Source organism: Pelodiscus sinensis, chromosome 2 (genome assembly GCF_049634645.1).
Source record: "Pelodiscus sinensis isolate JC-2024 chromosome 2, ASM4963464v1, whole genome shotgun sequence".
Taxonomy (NCBI): domain Eukaryota; kingdom Metazoa; phylum Chordata; order Testudines; family Trionychidae; genus Pelodiscus; species Pelodiscus sinensis.
Window position 1 is genome coordinate 180,423,574 of NC_134712.1, and position 17,066 is coordinate 180,440,639.

General features: G+C 41.3%; 1 protein-coding gene across 8 annotated transcripts in view; it reads left to right on the forward strand.

Annotated features, from left to right (window-relative positions):
* The window catches only part of CPNE4 (copine 4), a 346,982-nt gene that overhangs the window by 227,606 nt on the left and 102,310 nt on the right, over positions 1-17,066 (forward strand). For all 8 annotated transcript variants that reach the window (XM_075921917.1, XM_075921924.1, XM_075921920.1 and 5 more), the window contains 2 exons: positions 7,244-7,327; positions 11,464-11,553. In XM_075921917.1, coding sequence (XP_075778032.1) covers positions 7,244-7,327; positions 11,464-11,553 — 174 coding nt within the window. The remainder of the gene's footprint in view (positions 1-7,243; positions 7,328-11,463; positions 11,554-17,066) is intronic.

Below are 17,066 nucleotides of genomic sequence, written 5' to 3' on the forward strand. Positions count from 1 at the left end.
TAGCCAAAAAAGAAAGACCAAAAAGAGTGAAGGGAAGAATCTTGGAGGAAACATGGAACTTACTAGAGAAAATGAGGCTTATGAAGCAAAATGATGGTGAAAAACTTGAGTACTCCCTCCTTATGAAAGCTGATAAGAAAACTAAAGGAGGACTTTAATAAACACCAAAATGAAAGTCTCTTAAAGATGGCTGAAGATCACAAAAGCCTCAAAACATGGAAAAAGGAATTGACAGTATACAGCTCAACAATAATGGTACTGAAGAACAGTCATGGAAAACCAGTACCTAACAACAATCATGCTGATTCAGACCAAAGGTCCATCAACCCCAGTATCCTGTCTTCTGACTGTGGTCAAAGGGAATGAACAGGTATTCATCAAGGGATCCACCCCCTGTCACCCTTTCCCAGCTTTTGAACAACAGTGGCTAGGGACATCATTTCTGCACATGCTGGCTAATAGCCATTAATGGACCTATCCTTGATGAATTTATCTAGCACTTTTTTGAACCCTATTAAGGTCCTGGCCTTCATTACATCCTCTGGCAATGAGTTCTACAGATTGACTGTGTGTTTGCATGAAGTAGTACATCCCTTTGTTTGTTTTAAACCTGCTATCAATTAATTTCATTTGGTGACTCCTAATTCTTATGTTACGGGAGCAAATAAATAACTTTTCCTTATTCACTCTCTCTACACCAGTCATGATTTCATAGACCTCTATCATATCTCCCCTTAGTCTCCTCTTTTCTAAGATGAAAAGTCCCAGTCTTTTTAATCTCTAATTTCTCTTCATATGGCAGTCGTTCCAAGCTTCTAATAATTTTTATTTCCATTTTCTGAACTTTTTCAAGTACTAAGATATCTTTGACAGAATTGATAGAACAGGAGTGGAAGTGGCCTGTAAAGATTTTCACAACAAATTGTCCGAGTCTCAAATAAATGTCCCAGTACCAACACTTTAACAGATTAATAAGCATGTACTGAACTCCCAGTCCTTGCCAGTGAAGTTTGACATACAGTTCACTAAATGGAGGAAGGAAAAGTCCCAGGGAAAGATGGACTTACAAACAAAATGATAAGAGCTAGAGACACAAGGCCTCTGGGAAACTGTTGTTCAGAGTTTTAGCCATTATTTGGAAATGCAGATGATGCCATCTGACTGGAAGGAGTCCAACACTATCCTGCTGTAAAAGAAAGATGATTGTGAAGATCTAAAGAACTATCATCCAGTATACCCTGTTCTCATATGTGTACAGGATGTTCACCAAAATAACAACATACTGACTCTCATGGGGTCTGGATGAGCAGCAGCGGAGAGAGTGAGCAGGCTTTCAAAGGAATTTCAGCACAATGGACCATATTTTCACTATAAACCAGCTATTGGAACCCTCAAAGGAATACGAATTCCCATTATGTATTGCCTTCATTGACTATGAAAACGTGTTCAACAGCATAAAGATTAGTGCAATGTAGAAAGCTTTTGCAGTGCGGGCCATTGACATAAATTACATCAAACTATTAAAGGAAGCAAACTGCACTACAGATATAATGTTTTGGTACTCCCCTTCACATCTCAGTCAAGAACAGTGTGAAACAAGGAGAGATTTTCATTGAAAACCTTCACAGCCTACCTTGAAATGGTAATCAGGCAGAGGAATTAGAAGGGTTGAATCAATATCAATGGAGAGCAGTATAACCATGTAAGATTTGCAGATAATATTGTGTTGATTGCCAAAAATACTAGCTAATGACAGACAATGCTGTGAGAACGCAACACAAAAAGTAGCCTTGTTGGACTGAAAATCAACTGCTACCAAACTAAGTTTATGCAATCTGATATCTTTCCAGAAGCCCAAATAACAATCAAGGGAAAACAAATAGAGGAAGTTAAGTAATATGTCTATTTGGTCCATGAAATTAACATGTGCCACAATCAGGAAGGTGAACTCTAGTGAAGAAAGAAAGCAGTTTGGTGTATATTTAATTCTATTAAGTATGTCCGCCAAGAAAAGAAATCAGCAAGGCAACATGACTTGAAATTATTGCCATCAATACTGTATGGCAGGGAAACATGGGTACTAATGAAGACAGAAGAGCAGCTATTGCCTGTCATGGACAGAGCAATGGAAAGAATTCTGGGAATTTCAATCCACAACTGAGCCCCCAGTGAAGTGATCAAACAGTAGAGTGGAGTGCAGGACATCAGTGTTGAGAGCAGGTATAGTAAAATACAACAGGTCAGGCATATAGTTACGCCCACTGACAATCAATGGACTGCAGCTGTCACTGAGTGGTAATCACCGGAACTAAAATGATCACTCAGCTGACCTCCATAGATATGGGAAGATTTTATTGCGAATAGACATGGCCACACAAGAAGAAAGGCCAGGAAACGAGAGGAATGGAAGACATGTTGTGGTCAGAGCAATCTATACGAGGGCTGGTGGACCAATTGGTGAAGATAATCAAGGTAAATTGAAAAGGGAATTAAATCAAGACTTTACTGAATAACTGCTCACATAGAGATTCAATCTGATATAACTAATCTACTTAAATTTCATGTCTTTAGTTAATTCAGATTAACTATCCTGGGTGTTCTTTTGTAGACAAGTCCTTGGAGCCGTATGTTCACTGGAATCAACATACATCCATTAACATCACTAGACATATATCCATTTGCACTGTGCAGCTAAGGATATTGCCCTAAATCTCTGAACCTTAGTTTCTCCTCGAGGGAAAGAAGAGTAACAATAATTATCCAGTTTCCTAAAGAATCTTGAAATCAATAAATAAAGGGCACTATTTGTGCAAAGTAGGATTAGTTATTTTTGCTAGTAGGCCAGAAATTTGATTACTCAACAAGTCAAATAGTTCAAACACCACAAGAAAAGTATGAGTGCCTTGATGCAACAGGGCTCTTTGTTACAGTTTATGGTCCTTTAAGCCTGGGTCAATTGCTGCCACTGTTTACCCCAAGTTTGTGAAAGTGCATGCACACTTTAACCCACACAAAACACATGATGAACATTTGCAAGTCGGAACTAGTGTACATGGCACTTTCCTAGGCATAGCAAACTGTTACGGAACATGCAATTATAGATATGCTTGAGTTGATAGTTCATGAAGGCTCAGCCTCTCATCTAGTCATGGGGACTTTGTTTTCCTCTCATGAAAATTGTTTGGAACCTACCTGTGACCCTGATGGAGCCCCTGGAATCCAGTGATGGCCACGGGCAGCCTCCCCATCTCTCAACAAAGGAAGCCTCCTAGCCCTGGCAGTCCCTGGAACCCTATAATAGAATGGGCACTGTGGAAATAACAGCCTTGCCCCAAGCTTCATTACTTATTCAAGCTAAGCTTCATAGGGCTGGGAAGGGGATGATGTGTGTGTCCTGAGACAACCCTGCTCTAGCCCACTCCTCATCTGACCTGTCCAGTCCCTATTGCCTTCTCCGATGTGCTGGGTGTGAGGATTCGGGGAGAAATAGTGTCATTGAGGTGTCTGAGCCCCTCTTTGACATGAGAGAGGTAAAGTTCCGCACGTGAATGGCTTCCTTCCTTAAGGCGACAATCTAGGAGTCAGACACGTATTACTGGCCTGCGACATCCCGTTCAAAATCAGACATGTGTTGGCTCAGTGATCCAGGCCCTGCCTGCTGGTAATAAGCTCACAACTCCAACTACGGGTGACAAACCAGATGAAGCTAAAACTCATCAAATACTACAGTGGCCTCATTTTGCAAGTGTAATGGGAACCCATGCCTCTTACAAGTGCCCTAAATATTAGGAATCACAAGACCATTCATAGAGCTATTTACAAGATGACGGTTATGGCCCAAATGGGAAAACACCACAGGCAGCTTGGATGTTGCTCATTCATGGTATGAGTATTTAGTGTTCTTTTTAAAATGCCACATGTTATTTTTTTAAAAAATCTACCTTATTTTATAATAGGAATATAGGATATAAACAGTGTGGTTTTAGCAGATTAAAAGGATCTGTTACTAGTTTAATCATTGGTGGAGATTTTTTCATAAAGCTTTAGTGGAGACAGAGAATAATAGAGTAAGAACAATAAATTATCAGTTTCTCTTCAGGGATATGGCTATAGCATCTCATATAAAACTATGAAAAACAGCAGATATCAAAGCTTGGTCCAACTGAACAAATGAAGGTTACATTCTATAGTACTTCACCTTTGGAAGGTATAGCTACAATTTCACGTTTTATTGAAACTCAGGTAGCTCAGAAGGCAGAACTTTGTTTCAAGAGATCTAATGAAAACATTTCACAGAAGAACAGTAACTTCCAGAATTCTTATATTAGTGTCTATCTCACAGTCACCCTAACAAGCAGCTACATTCATTGAATGCTGTAATCACTTTTGAGCACTCAGGCAGACACACTGTCATTTTCCCATTCTGGGGAAGTCAGCCTAAGAAAAAAGATCCTCACAGTGTCTGAAATATAAGACAACTTCTCTTTTAGTTTTATGTTGTTCAAAGATTCTTTTATCATTGTATTTTGTTCACAGTGCAGTTATAAACCTAATTTTCTTAAAGTAACTAGTAATTTTTGACATTTTGGTGCTCAATTAAGACATCTCAGAGGCTATGTCTAGACTGCAAGCCTCTTTCGAAAGAGGCTCTTTTGAAAGATACTTTCGAAAGAGCCTCTTTCGAAAGAGAGCGTCTAGACTGCACGCGGAACTTTCGAAAGAGCAAGCCGCTTTTTCGAAAGAAAGCACCCAGTGAGTCTGGATGCTCTCATTCGAAGAAGCCCTATTTACATTCAAGAACACCTTCTTTCGAAAGAAGCACTTTCGAAAGAAGGCGTTCTTCCTCGTGAAATGAGGTTTACCGCCGTCGAAAGAAAAGCCGCGTTCTTTCGATTTAATTTCGAAAGAACGCGGCTGCAGTCTAGACGCAGGTGAAGTTTTTTTGGAAAAAGGCTACTTTTCCCAAAAAAAACCCTGAGTCTGGACACAGCCAAAGGGGACTGATTTTTCAGAAAGTGTTTAGCATCCATGATCTGAATATCAAGTTTCCTAAAAGACTTTTCAGGTTGGGTCCAAAATTTGTAGAGCTCTGCAAATCTACAAATATCCGCTTCATATCTACAGGTATCCACATCCGTGGATGCAGCTATCCGCAGCTCATTTTTGTGTATATGGATGCAGATGTGGATACAAATCTTAAATCTAGAACCATACAGATTTGCAGATATTTGCTTGATAACCACGGATATACACAGCTAAGCATGTGGATATTCACAGATCATTTTTGCAAATGTAGATGCAGATGTCGATACCAATTTTGTTTCTGGACAGGGGTCTAAAATTTGAGCTAACAAAATCCTCTACTTGCTTCTGAAACTGTAAGTCATGTACTTGTGTTAAAATTAGGTAACTGCTTTTCATATTGAAAGAACATTGTGCATTATATCACTGGTGCACAGATAATGAATCATTTAACATTATTAAAAAACCTAGAGATTAAATCTTTATTGCACTATACAGCTTCCATAAAAAGGATTATTATAATGTTATTGTGAAATAAAATAAAACTGAACATGCTGTGAGACATACTGCAAGAAATGAAATGGTTGGAAAACATTAATAACTATTAAACAAAATTTGATACAACTCCTAGCAGATAAGTGTTTCTTTAGAACAAAATTTTTCTGAATTGTCATTAAGAAACTTTAATGTTGAGTGATATTTACTTCATAGATTCAGAAAGAATTGGATTTTTTTTTTAAATCGATCCTTTCCTAGATTATTAAAATAGCATGGTTTTAAAATAATGCGTTTTGGGCACTCTGCATAGGCCAATTCTTTTAGGGTTTGGTTTTTTTTTTTCATGGCACTGAACTAGAATGAAGCAGTGTTGGATCTGTTCACTTCTTTTAATCTATTTCCAGCTTCCTTTTTCTCTTTCTTTCCCCACAAAATGTTGTTGTTCAGTTTGAATTTTTAGTACAACAGAGGATATTTTATGGGTAGGGGAGATGTTTTGCCTTGAAATTACTTTTATCAAAAACCCATAAATGGTTTTGCATTCATTATAGATTTAATAAAACTTTTTAAAATGCCTGCATTGTGGTGGCCTTGTGCTTGCAGACCTTTATCACTATATACTGTACATTCATGCCTACTCCAACGAGATTCCTCATGTGCATAAAGTTACTCACATGCCTCCATTTTTGCAGGGTCAGGGCCCACATTGAATTTGTTCATTTTAAACAATAGGCCGGATCCTTATCTGTGCTCCAGCTGCTTTGCACTGTGATTAGAAAGTTGGTTTAACCATCTACTTGGGGATTCCTTGGTGTAGAGGGCCAGTTGCAGGTTGTGGTTGAGAAAAAAGGGTGTATAGTTGGACTGCTGTTGTGCTCTGACAGTTGTCAGCATTAATAGCAGCCCCTTAGGGCTACAGACTGCACTTAAGTTTAGAGCAGCCCAAAAGATGCTCATCAGGGACAGAATTCAGGATGAGGGTCCAGTGAATACTTTGCAGCCCTCCTGTACAATCAGCTGCATGCAGGGCATGTGTAATGGCACGGTTGAGACTCTGGAACAAAGTGTCTAAAAAGGGTTATTTTTAATTATTAGATATTTTGGATTTGCCCATAGTTAGGGACATCCGAGAGCTTCAGTTCCCCCCTTTTCAGTTTATTGTTTAAATGCTAAGTCATGTCTTTAATACTTAGGAGGACTCTTTTCGCTAAGAATATGTCACAAAAATAGCTTGCCTGCGCTTATGTTTGTTGGCAGTAGAATTATGTCCCACCCACTGAACCTCTGTTTGGATTATCCAAATAGGACTAAATTCATCCATGGTGTAACTCCTTTGAAATTTGGTCCAGCTTGACAAATATAATAAAACTGATGAGAAATGACCAAATTCCTATTTCGAACAGAAATAAATCAGCTAGATAGGCTGCACTCAGCGGGGATCGGGTTGTGTACAAGTGGGGAAGCAATCGGTAAAAGAGAAAGTGGGCCACAATGTTACTGTAAACAATGCCCATTAACATAATTGAATAGCCAAGCTGAGACCAACAGAAGTATCATGTAAGTCCTGGCGGAATGAGGATAAAAGATAGTTGTGGGATAACAAGTGGTCTGACTGAAACAGAATTAGCATTTCTTTTTCATTATCAGGGAAGCTGAGGGATGGATACACTGGGGATACTCTTGAATGGCTCGCAAGAGTAAAGTTCTCTGAATTTTATTTTAGGATTTTTTCAGCAAATCTGATCCATTTCTTGAGATTTTTCGGATGAATGATGATGCCACCCAGCAGCTTGTTCACAGGACTGAGGTGAGTAAGGGGTTGGTTTTACTGTTCTGGGGCACAGCTGGCCAGTGTCAAGAAATAGCTTAATCTCTACCATTTCAAAGAACACTCCCAAAAACCCACACTGACTCACTGAGGTTTCTACTTACTTCTTTCCCTCCAGTCTCACAGCTACTGACTTCAGTATAGCTACTTCTGATGTGTGCTGCTGGGAGTGAAAAGGGAATGTTCTTGGAACATAAGATGCAGGCTTAATTAAATTCACAGCGTATAATCGTGTTTAATGGGGTGACACTTTCTCGGGGCACCCAGAACTGTTACCCCTTTGTTACTCCTATGCCTTAGCAAATGAGAGACTTACTAGAGCTAAACGGCATGATGGTTTCCTGGCAGTGTTTACTTCTTAGGACTCTGCCAGCCTGTACTTTGTCTTGCAGGTAACACTTCACCCTAGTCCCCAAATGCCTTTGAAGAGTGTTCATCCTTCTGTCTCTGGACACACAGTCGTTACTAAGTCTGTTGCCTCTAACGAGACAGTGTACATACTAGCTGATTTGTTTCAACTAACAATTCACATGTATGATAAAACATAGAGAGGTTGATTAACAAAGATACAGTCTCAAGTGATACTGAGTAACAGTAGTAGAAAGAGATATTATTGAGGATAAAATAAATTACAAATAAAACAAAATTGTAACATGCTTCTAGGAGACCAAACCTAACTTTAGAAGGCAAAAATATTGGTTAACTTAAGTTTCTCGCCTGAAGCAACCACCTGGTATCTCCAGGCCACTGGACCAGAACCCAATATTCATGGATACAAAAAGTGTTCTTTCCACTCCTTCAATGATGGCTTATCACAGGGTTACTTTTCCTCCTCCTTGTGGTAGTCTAGAATACCTGTGAAGTATGCTCCCAGGCAAATTTCTTCTCCCCTGTTGTTTTGGGTTTTTTTTTACTTTATGTGCTTATGCCATATTGTCTTTCTCATTCTCCTGTTCACTTGTTTTTTCCTATTGCCTTAATATGCAAATAAAGTTGACTTACATAATGCTTGATTATATCAGAAACCAAGGCAGACAGTCAAATCAATGTTCCCCAGGGGAGGGGAGGGAAATGTGTTTACCTGCCTTGCCTGCTTAACTAATTTAAACATGTTTGTAGTACATTCATATAGCTGCTTGAATAACACCTCTACATACATTTGAAAATGCTTATAATGAGCAGTGTAATATAAGCTTTCATTTGACACACTATGACAGCACTGTGTGGCTATGTCTACTCTGCACTGTAGTTCAAAATAAGATATGCAATTTGAGTTACGCAAATTGCATAGCTTATTTCTATCTTATTTCAAAATAGCTTATTTCGTAATTTGGCGCTATTCTGAAATGTCCCTTACTCCTTGTGGAATGAGGTTTATTGGGATGTCAGAATAGTGAGCCCAAAATAATGGGCTTGCTGTTAAGATGTGGGATAGCTATTTGGGGATACTTCGGTATCCCAAAATAGTGTTGCCGTGTAGATGTTTCCTGTGAAATATAGTGAGTTTGTCAGGCCTGACAGGAGTTACTGACAAAGAGCTGTGAATCCCTGATGGGCCAATGTGTCACAAATGGTCATTATTTCTAAAGAGCTGCTATGACACTGAGACAGGCTACAAACAATACCATGTTTTCTCCACAGTCACATTAAACAATCATGGGATCCCTTGTGACTGTTCTTTCTCCCTGTGGCTGATTATTGCACAATGAGTATATGAACTGATGTTTCCCTCATTTGTTATTGAGCTGCTTCTCCTGCCTGTTTCATTGGAGTCCTGTGTCATGATGTCACTATTGCTTCCATGGCAATGAACTGTGGTACCACAAATAAAGGCCCAGATTGTGGCCCTAAATTTATACACAGGTTATATCAACAGACAGGTGTTCCTTGATGTAATGGATCCAACAATCATTCTGCTAGGGAGTTGGGGTGAGGGTATGGGCAGCACAAGGGCCCAACATTGATACATAGGCTCTCGTATCCTATGCTGTCTTGGGTGGGGAGGGTGGTTATCAAAGGAGAAGGCAGTCAGTATCACTTGGTGATGAAAAAGCAGCCATTCAGGGTCTTCTACAGATCCTGAATCTGCCATATTTGGTTGCTGAATGATGCTGTTAGAACAAAACTTTTGAATGAGGCCATTTTAATCCACCTTTTTCAGAAACTTTCATCCCATCTTCTAATGGCCTTCTACCTTGTGGTCATGTCAACTTCTACTCTTCAGTAGCTTGTGAACTGTAACCATGCTAGTCTCCCCTCTTTCCCAGGTGTCATGTGTACCTACCTGCCCGCAACAGCACAGTGAGGCACAGGTTGCTTTCACTCAGTTTTCATACTTGTTTTAAAACTGAAGCAAAATGTTTCAGATTCTTCTTGTTAAAGCTCACAAAGCGATTTTAAAAGTCACACTCAATGGATTGGACCGGTCAGATTGAAGTTGCTACTTCCATGAATAAGTTGAAGGTTGTGAAGTGGCAGGGCATTGCTCCATAAATTCATAGTTCTTAAGCCAAAAAGGGCCTTATGACCATCTAGTCTGACCTCTGGCATAACACAACTAATAAACTTCATCAAGCAATTCCTTCATCAAGCTCATAACTTCTGGCTAAATTTGATTTTAAAACAGAATAAAAGAGACTCCACCAAATTCCAATGGTAAATTGTTCTAACCAGTAATTCCTATTAGAGTTTAAAAAAATATGCTTCTTATTTCTAGTTTGAACAGATCTGGAGTCCAGACTCTTGAAATGCTGTTGTGTGCTAGATTAAAGCACCGTCTATTTATCAGAAATAGTCTCCCTGTACAGACACTTATGGATCATGATCAAGTTAACCTTTTCTTTGATGCAGACACAGTAGTTTCCACCACTGGTACCTTGACTTGAACACAGTCATGAGCAGCAGGTAATGTAGGCAAGGGAAGGCATTGCCTTCCCAAAACTTCCTGTACTGTCTAGCTGCCCAGGAGGGGCTGGAGCCACGCCGTGCTGTGTGACAGCCCCAGCCGGGGTTGGGCAGGGTGTGACTGGGGGAGGGAGGTTGTTGAAGGGGCATGGTCTCAGGGGGTAGGAGTGTGGCTTCTGGTGGAAGGGGCAGGGCTTCAGCTTGCCTTCCCTAGCTGAGCCTTCACCTGCCACCCATGAACATGGTCCCATGGCATATAGGCAGGCCTGGCCTTAGGGCAAAGTGAGCAAGGCGGCTTGCCTTGGGCCTCACACCTTCAGGGCCCCATGCTGTTCGGTGCCTGTTCGCCCTGCTGCTCATTCGCTGCACCCGGCCACAGGGTGCAGCCAACCACAACATGCTGCCTTGGACCCCACAAACTCTTTGGCCGGGCCTGCACGCAGGGGCCTTGGTCCCTGAGCGAGCTAGCAGCATCTTTTCACAGTGGTCCTACAAAGACTTTGCTACCTTCAGGGCTTGTTGGAAGGGTGGGGGGCAGGATATGTTTCTGTGTGACTAACTGCTGAGCAGTTGTCAGCATGTCAATGAACAGTATTTGTCTGCAGTGTTCCCTCTAACTTTTTCCATCCACATGTGGAAGAAATGTTGTTATGTGCACCCAGGCATTTGCAGATGTGCACTGTCAGTAGCAACACATACTGCCAGTTGTGGGCACTTTGCTAATCAGCTGGGTGGCATCTGAATCGTTCCTGTGTGGCTGCCCAAGTGCTCAGCTTACAGGAAACCTCTGTTGTGTGATGTAAAAGTTCTTTAAATTTCAAACATTTTCAAGGGCTTTAACACATTGGGGTTTTAGTTAGTGCAGGCTGTTACTTTTAAAGGGTTTCCTCCAAAGCCCACTGAAATCAATCAGAAGACCCTTGTGGACTTCATTGGGCTTTAGATCAGGGCCTAAATCTCTCTTGTTGCCATCCAAGCATAACAGTACACATAGAAAAGATGACATTTCCTTGTCCAGTGGATTGCTGCAATAACATTGCCAACAATATGGTGCACTTAATTTGATGGATTAAAGGTTTACTTTCTGCATGTTTCCCCCTTTTCTGATTAGCATACCTCATTGAAAGTCTTAATTATTGTTCAGCATTCTATTTTGAAACATGCCAATGTTAATCATTTCCCTTTCTTTCTTTCTTTCTTTTCATTCTCAGGTTGTGATGAATAACTTAAATCCAGCCTGGAAAGCATTTAAAGTGTCTGTAAATTCTCTGTGCAGTGGAGATGAGGACCGCAGACTCAAGGTCAGAGGCCTGTCTGTACCATGGAGTACTTTTCCTTCTAGAAAAATCAAACTTTGCTTCCAGTTTTCAGTAAAAGATTGCAACTTCCCAATGTCTTCTCCTTTGACACTTGTGCTGGTCACACAGGTTGGTTATGATTATTCAAATCAAATTAGAGATGCACAGCCATGATAATCCAAGTTCAGCTAATTGCCACTTCTGACAATGTCAGTTCCCTCAGGGAAACTTCACTTAAGTCAATAGACTTGCAGTGGTTCGTATAGTAACTTGAAAAAGAAGGTGGATGTGTATGCTGTTCAGTTTATACATGCTGCTGGAAAATTTATAACTAGAATTCTTCATCTAATATAAATATATTTGAATAAGAAAGCCAGCATCTAATCACTGCTTACTCACTCCCACATATGACCAATCTTTGCTTAAAAGGGGAACTTATATACTAATACAGTTGTCAATATACACAAACTGAGATGGTCAAAAAGGAATAGGTGATGTTGTAGTACTGCACATATGGTCCATTGGAAGCCTTACATGCTTGGGGTGGGGAAGTTTATTTGCCTCTTGATGCTTCTGGTTAATCAAGGCACAGACCATGTTAGCATGTCTTCCAATCAGATTGCTCTTAGCATTCTGCAAAACATTAGGGGAATTCCAAGATTATGAAGGATAACAGTGAAGAATCTGCTCCTTCTACTTTGCTAATTAATTCTGTAGATCTATTAGGAATAATGCCTACAATGGGTAAGTGACTGGATTTTGGAAAGGCTTTGTGAAGATATTAGGACTATGTTGCTGCTTGAGACATTGGATGTGAGTTGAAAGTTCCCTTCTCTCTCTTTCTTTGTCTGGTGTTGTGCTTCTTAGCCTAACAGTTTGCTTGATTCCTATTTGCTTTCAAATGACATGTACAACTGTGCTCTGCACATTGTGATTTCTCAGAGTTGTGTCACACATCGAGCTCTCTGAAATCTATGTTTAGCCATTTAAATGGCAAGGTAGATTCACAGTATCCCTTGAGTTTTTTGGGAGCTTGTTGGCTACTAACTTTTTTCTTTAAAAATATAAGGGGCCTGGTTCTCTGTAGCCTTGCATCTTATATACCCATTTACCCTTGTGCAGAGTGGGAATAAAATTCTGCCCTTCTTGTTGTTACTTTTTATACCCCCATTTTCCTTCACGTTGCATAGATATGTATGGCTATGCAAGGTACAAGGCAAAGGAGAATCAGTATATTGCCACTCAGTAATGGCCTCTGTTATGGTGATTCAACAAGGTCTTCTCTAGAAACTCAGTGGCAACCACTTCCTTTGTGATGCTGCAAGGAGCTCAGCATGATGGCCTTGATCTAGAAATTGCTTCAGAGCATGATTAACTTTAAATCTGTGACTATTCCTGTAAAGTCAATGGAGCTGCATCAATTTACACCAGCAGAGAACTTGTTCCAGAACTGGGATATGAAACTTGGCAATATTTCTTTCATAATACAGAAGTAATATGCTCCCCTACAAACCCGTTCTCAAATTTAAAATTAACCTGTTTTGATTTTGATATTGTTAAAGGATGTTCCTTTGTTTCCTATTGTTATTGATCTAGAGATAAATATGCACACACACACCGCACATGCAAACAGATGAAATTTTAAAAATTCTATAAAATCTTTCCTTTGTCCAAAATGATGTGTGTTTATATTTTAATTGGGTTTAGTTGTTGTTGGAGCTACATTTTCTCCACTATGAAATAAGGTCTAATAATGGTAAAAATGAGTTTCTATTCATCTCCTGAAGCTCATTTCCTTCTCTGTCCTTGAGCCCCAATCTCAGAGCTTTCTGCTATTTTGGTATCAGTATCAGAAGCTGTGCATTCCCCAGAGACAATTGACTTTTGTCGTTATTAATTTACTGTGTACTCCAAAATGTGTATGCCGTATAAATAAATAGAAACCCTGGTCTCTCTCCTAAAGACCTTTCCATCCGAGCATTCAGGAGACAGATGGGTTGAGGGGAAAGGTTAAGGAAAAATGGTGACAAGGACACATAGAGTAACTTATGTTTGCGCATTTATTATGGTGTTTGTGACTAATTATCTTAATAATAATGATGGTCTGAAAGGGCTATAGCGATGCAACTGTGATGATGTTCCCCATATCAGTAGGTTGGTAAATGCTAGTGGTTGCTTTATGAGTTTTTGTTCATTATTGGGGGTTAGCATGCTGGGCAACAGTGACAAGGGGGAGGAATGAGTTCTGGGTCAAAGGAGCCAGGACAGCAAGGAAGAGAATATAGAAGGTAGCAAAGCAGAGGAGAGGAGAGGACAAGGTGGGTGGAGGTAAGGGAGAGTGAGGAGAACAATGGGGTAAGATTATGACATCAGTAGTGATAGACTTAGACGGTGAAAATGAGAAAAAATCAGAAGTTACTCTGGGTAGCATCAGGAAGCTGGGGTCATAATGGATCTGTGCCTCTGCTCCTAAAGTTCTCCAGAGGTCAAACCAGTTGAGTTTGAGCAAATACTTATGGGGACACTTTGGGACAGTAACAGAGCTGAACTGATGAAACAGAATAAGCAGTGGAGAAGAACTGCCTCTGATTTAAACACTTGTAAGAAAAAGTGTATTCACTAAAGAAGCTTTCTGATGCAAATGAAGAAATATGTGGAGGAGTTGTTTACTTTAGCTTGTGTGGGATGGCAGTAATGTGAAGAGTCAGAACAATTAATCTATTGTCTTTGTGGGTTGCATTTTGTAATAATAGATTAAATATCCATGAATTAGTTACCTAAATACCAAAAGAATTGATTTTTCAAACTCAGGCCAGAGGACCAAGTACTCCATATTATACACAATATAGAGCATCAAAAAGAGAAAGCGGGAGTTATCCAGGGGTGGCCAAAAGGTGACTTGAAGGATAATTGAAGTCAATGGGCAATTGAGGGGCTCAGCACCTGCGAAAATGAGAGTACTTATTTAGGTCCCAGATTTAGACTTAGATTTAAATATTGCATCCAGATAAGAAAATTATAGCCTAGATGTTCTGCCTTGTGTAAGAAGATATAATAGGATATACATCCCTGTTCCCAGGCCTTGATTCAGAAAGCACATAAACACCTGCATAACTCCAAATAACTATAATAGAGATGCTTAGATACACAAGCTTAAAAGTTTGGCATCTTTATGTGCTTTGCTGAATTGGTGTCCTAATGTTGAAATATTAGAGGGGTTCTATTGTGTAAATCTTGGGAGAAGCTTCCGGACGTCCTTTCTCCAGAGAGGCCCACACAAGGCTCATTTTATGACTTCTTGGTATGTGAAGCTCATGTGAGGATCTGCCCTCTGTCACTTCCACCTATAGTTGCATATTCCATTATCATACTTTCCATCTTCCTCCTCTTTCTTTCCTTCTTCCTTTCCTTTCCATAGTTCTCATGTCAATCAGTGGAATAAGATGAACTTGCATGTGAGGGAATGTCTACACTAGCCCCCTAGTTCGAACTAGGGAGGCTAATGAGGGCGACCGAAATTACAAATGAAACGTGGGATTTAAATATCCCATGCTTCATTAGCATGTTCCCGGGTGGTTGCCATTTTGGAAATTGACTAGCCCAGAAGTTAAACCTCATGGAACTGGTAATTCGAAGTAAGGGGTTTATTTCGGAATCGCCCTTCTCTGCTGTGTGTAGACATGGGCAGTTCTTCCGGGCTAGTCAATTTCCAAAATGGCGACCACCCAGGAACATGCTAATAAAGCGCGGGATATTTAAATCCCGCACTTCATTTGCAATTTCAGTCGCCCTCATTAGCCTCCCTAGTTCAAACTAGGGGGCTAGTGTAGACATACACTAAGAGATTTAAACATTTAGGCTAAGGCTGGACTATAAGCCTCTTTCAAAAGAGGCTTTTTCGGAAGAATCTTTTGAAAAAGCTTTTTTCAAAAGAGATAGTCTAGACAGCAACCAGTATTTTTGAAAAGAGAGCAGCTTTTTCAAAAGAGAGCAGCCAGGCAGTCTGGATGCTCCCTTTTGACAAAGCACTGTTTGCATTCAATAACTCCTTTTTTCGAAAGAACACTTTCGAAAAAAGGTGTTATTGCTCATAAAACAAAGTCGACAGAACGCAGCAGTTTTGTCAACAGCGGTAAACCACATTTTACGAGGAATAACGCCTTTTTTGAAAGTACTCTTTTGAAAAAAGGCGCTATTGCATGGAAACTGTGCTTTTTCAAATGAGAGCATCTAGATTCTGTTTCGAAAAAGTGGCTTCTTTTTCAACAGTACTGACTGTAGTCTAGAGCAGTGGTCCCCAACGCGGTGCCCGCGGGCGCCATGGCGCCCGCCGGGGCATTTGTATGCGCCCGCCGACAACCCGGGCTGGCCCCGCCCCCCGGCGCGCGGCACACTGGAGGTGCCGGCCCCAGGCGCGCGACACTCACTGGCGCCTGGTGCGCGGCGCTCGGGCGGCCTCAGCCCCGGGGCACATGCGGGCGCGCGGCGCCGGTGCCAGCCCCAGGCGCGCAGCACGGGCGGCGGCGCAAGCCACGGGCCCACGGCACAAGGGGCTTGGGCGGCCCCGGCCCTGGCGTGCCCCAGGACGCGTGGCCCCGCCCCCGGGCGCCCGGCGCGTGAGTGGCCCCGCCCCCGGGCGCCCGGCGCATGAGTGGCCCCGCCCCCGGGCGCCCGGGAGCCCATAAAGGTTGGGGACCACTGGTCTAGAGGCTCTTTTTCAACAGAGGCTTTGTTGACAGTATCTGTTGACAAAGCCTCTGTTGAAAAAGGCATGCAGTCTAGACACAGCCCATGTGAGGAGTGGGTGAGGCAGGCTGATCCGGAAGAGTGGGCGGCTGAGTTTGCTGGGGGTTGAAGAAGAGAGAGAATGTGTGTGTGGGTGGGGGGGCTTCCCTCTGTGTTAGTCTGGCTAGGGTTTGGAGCAACCCTACTGACTGGGTGTGTGTTAGCGTGGAACAGGCTTGGGGTCCCCTCCCTTTTTCTTACCTTGAGGGTAATGTGTGATTGTTGTCATTCGCAGATTCAATCAGACTCTTAAACTCAGAAGAAACTCAATGGGAAAAAGCTCTTCCCCATTTCCCCACCCCCTGTGCAATGCTTCACCCCTGCTGTTCTGGCTTGGTAGAATGCACTTTTTATTTTTAATAACTTTGTATAATATATGTTTTGAAGCTTTTTGTCCTTTTATAATTTTCACAGTTGTGGGAAATTATGGGGAGGAGGCCAGATAATTTTGTAATGATAGGAGAAGTTGAGAATCAAGAAGTTCAAGCTTGACAGCTGTTAAAATACAGAGAGACAAGTTAGGGGAGGTAATATCTTTTTTGATTTTGGACCAGATTTGGTTGTTGAAAGATTAGCCCTTCTGAGCTCCACAAACCTAGACAAGAGGTCTCTGTAGTTGCAAAGATTGTCTCTTTCATCAACCATATTTAGTCCAATTAAAGATATTACTTCACTCAACTTGTGGCTCTCATCCTGGTACCAACATGACTCCAAGAAAAGAGCAAAACCCA